At 45.9% G+C, this 2,500-nt stretch overlaps 1 protein-coding gene across 1 annotated transcript in view; it reads right to left on the bottom strand.

Annotated features, from left to right (window-relative positions):
• The window catches only part of LOC123510085 (GPI inositol-deacylase-like), a 28,385-nt gene that overhangs the window by 8,446 nt on the left and 17,439 nt on the right, over window positions 1-2,500 (bottom strand). The window contains 2 exon segments of the mRNA XM_045264882.1: window positions 1,036-1,139; window positions 1,486-1,597. Coding sequence (XP_045120817.1) covers window positions 1,036-1,139; window positions 1,486-1,597 — 216 coding nt within the window.

Genomic DNA, 2,500 nt, shown 5'->3' with positions numbered 1-2,500 from the left:
ACACACACACACTACACGGCCCGGTAGCTCAGTGGTTAGAGCGCTGGCTTCACAAGCCAGATGACCGAGGTTCGATTCCCCGGCCGGGTGGAGATATTTGGGTGTGTCTCCTTTCATGTGTAGCCCCTGTTCACCTAGCAGTGAGTAGGTACGGGATGTAAATCGAGGAGTTGTGACCTTGTTGTCCCGGTGTGTGGTGTGTGCCTGGTCTCAGACCTATCCCAAGATCGGAAATAATGAGCTCTGAGCTCGTTCCGTAGGGTAACGTCTGGCTGTCTCGTCAGAGACTGCAGCAGATCAAACAGTGAATTACACACACACACACACACACACACACACACACACACACACACCTGGAGAGCGGCGAGGCAAATGCGCAAGCCTCTTAATATGTAGCCCCTGTTCACCTAGCAGTAAATAGGTATGGGATGTAACTGGAGGGGTTGTGGCCTTGCTTTCCCGGTGTGTGGAGAGTGGTGTGGTCTCAGTCCTACCCAAAGATCAGTCTATGAGCTCTGAGCTCGCTCCATAGGGGAAAGACTGGCTGGGTGACCAGCAGACGACCATGATGAATAACACACACACACTGCGTAGTGTAGTGGTTAGCATGCTTGGCTCACAACCGAAAAGGCCCGGTTTCGAGTCCCGGGCGTGGCAAGGCGAATGGGCAAGCCTCTTAATGTGTAGGGTGTGTTCACCTAGCAGCAAGTAGAAACAGGATGTAACTGGAGGGGTTGTGGCCTCGCTTTCCTGGTATGTGGAGTGTGTTGTGGTCTCAGTCCTAACTGAAGATTAGTCTATGAGCTCTGAGCTTGCTCCATAATGGGGAAGGCTGGCTGAGTGACCAGCAGACAACCGTTGTGAATTACACACACACATTCTTGTTAGTGTCTCTAAGTCTAATGTTAAATCTTTCTTCAATCTATAGTATACTTTCAGTGTAAGTATAACATTTTAATAGCTGGTCTATCCACTATAATTACACACACACACACACACACACACACACACACACACACACACACACACACTCACCTGAGGACAAGATTGGCCACCTTAACGAAGGGCACCACAGCCATGGGAGTGAGGGACAGCATGGAGGTGAAGAATGACGGACATGACCCCTGCTCTCCAATACCCTGCCAACACAACCACACACCATTAACACACACAAGGATAGGACTGGAGGTAGCGTCGGGGGATAACCTTTACAATGGCCCCCTGATGTTGTTTTTACTCTTCTTGTTGCTGATTTATTTATTTTCTCCTTTTTCCACAATTCATCTGTTCTCTTCTTATCATAGTGAGAGAATACAGCATTTTTAAGGGTGTTTTTATGGTTCTGGTGATAGACTGACAAGATTTCTAGTTAATTAAAAAAAGAAACTGTCTTGAAAACCTGCCTAGTTGTCTTAGTGGCCTTGGAAAATTGTCGTAGTGAGAGGGAAGGCATTTCTAAAATACAGGCAACTCTCTCTCTCTTACCTTGAGTTGGTGTGTGAGTGAGAGGAGGAGGTGGACAGCACAGTAGGCGGGGATCTGGTAGCCGTATAGCAGCACCAGACGCCGGAACACTCCTATGAGGCTGCCCTGAACACTGCACACACAAGAGAACAGTGTTAGGGTGGGGGATGGAGTGCTATATGGTGCTGGGTGCTGTTCTAGGATGTTATGTGGTGTTCTAGGGTGTTATGTGGTGTTTTCTCTCTATCTCTATCTCTCTCTATTTCTTTCTTTTGCTTTCTCTCTCTCTCTCTCTGAAATCTTAAGTGTTATGGGTTATACTTATGTGTTGTGATATTTTCTATGGCATTCTCTCTCTCTCTCTCTCTCTCTGTCGTCAGATTAACACAATTCCTATATTATTATCAGGAAAAATATGCTTGAAAACCTGGCCAGTCATCTCTGTGGCCTTTTTTTATGCAAGAGAGGAAGCTGACCAAGGGCAACAAAAATTAAAAGAAAAGGCCCACTTGATTGCCAGTTCCCTTAAAGACAAGCAGAGTTAGCTAAAGGTCAGGGACAAATGTCTTAAAACCTCCCTCTTAAAAGAAGTCAAGTTGTAGGAAGATGGAAATATAAAAGCAGACAGGGTGTTCCAGGGTCACAAAACAGTCGTCATGAATCAAGCAATGTGATCCAGATAAAAAAAAAACTAGTTAAAAAGGTAAACACACACACACACACACACACACACACACACACACACACACACACACACACACACACACACACACACACACACCTCACTACACAACACTTTTTCCTTCCTTTCACCACTATTCTGTCCAGCTCTCTAATACAGGAGTTAACCATTACTCTCAATAATTCATCCCTTTTTTCTCTGGCACACTCTGGAACTCTTTGCCTGCTTCTTTATTCCCACCTTCCTGTGACCTGAACCCATTGAAGAGGGAGGTTTCAACACATTTATCCCATTCTTCTGGCTAACTCTTTCTCTTGAACCTTCTTGGGAACTGGCATCTTAAGTGGGCCTTAT

This window comes from Portunus trituberculatus, chromosome 3 (genome assembly GCF_017591435.1).
Source record: "Portunus trituberculatus isolate SZX2019 chromosome 3, ASM1759143v1, whole genome shotgun sequence".
NCBI classification, from domain to species: Eukaryota; Metazoa; Arthropoda; class Malacostraca; order Decapoda; family Portunidae; genus Portunus; species Portunus trituberculatus.
This window is presented reverse-complemented; position numbering and strand designations above follow the sequence as displayed.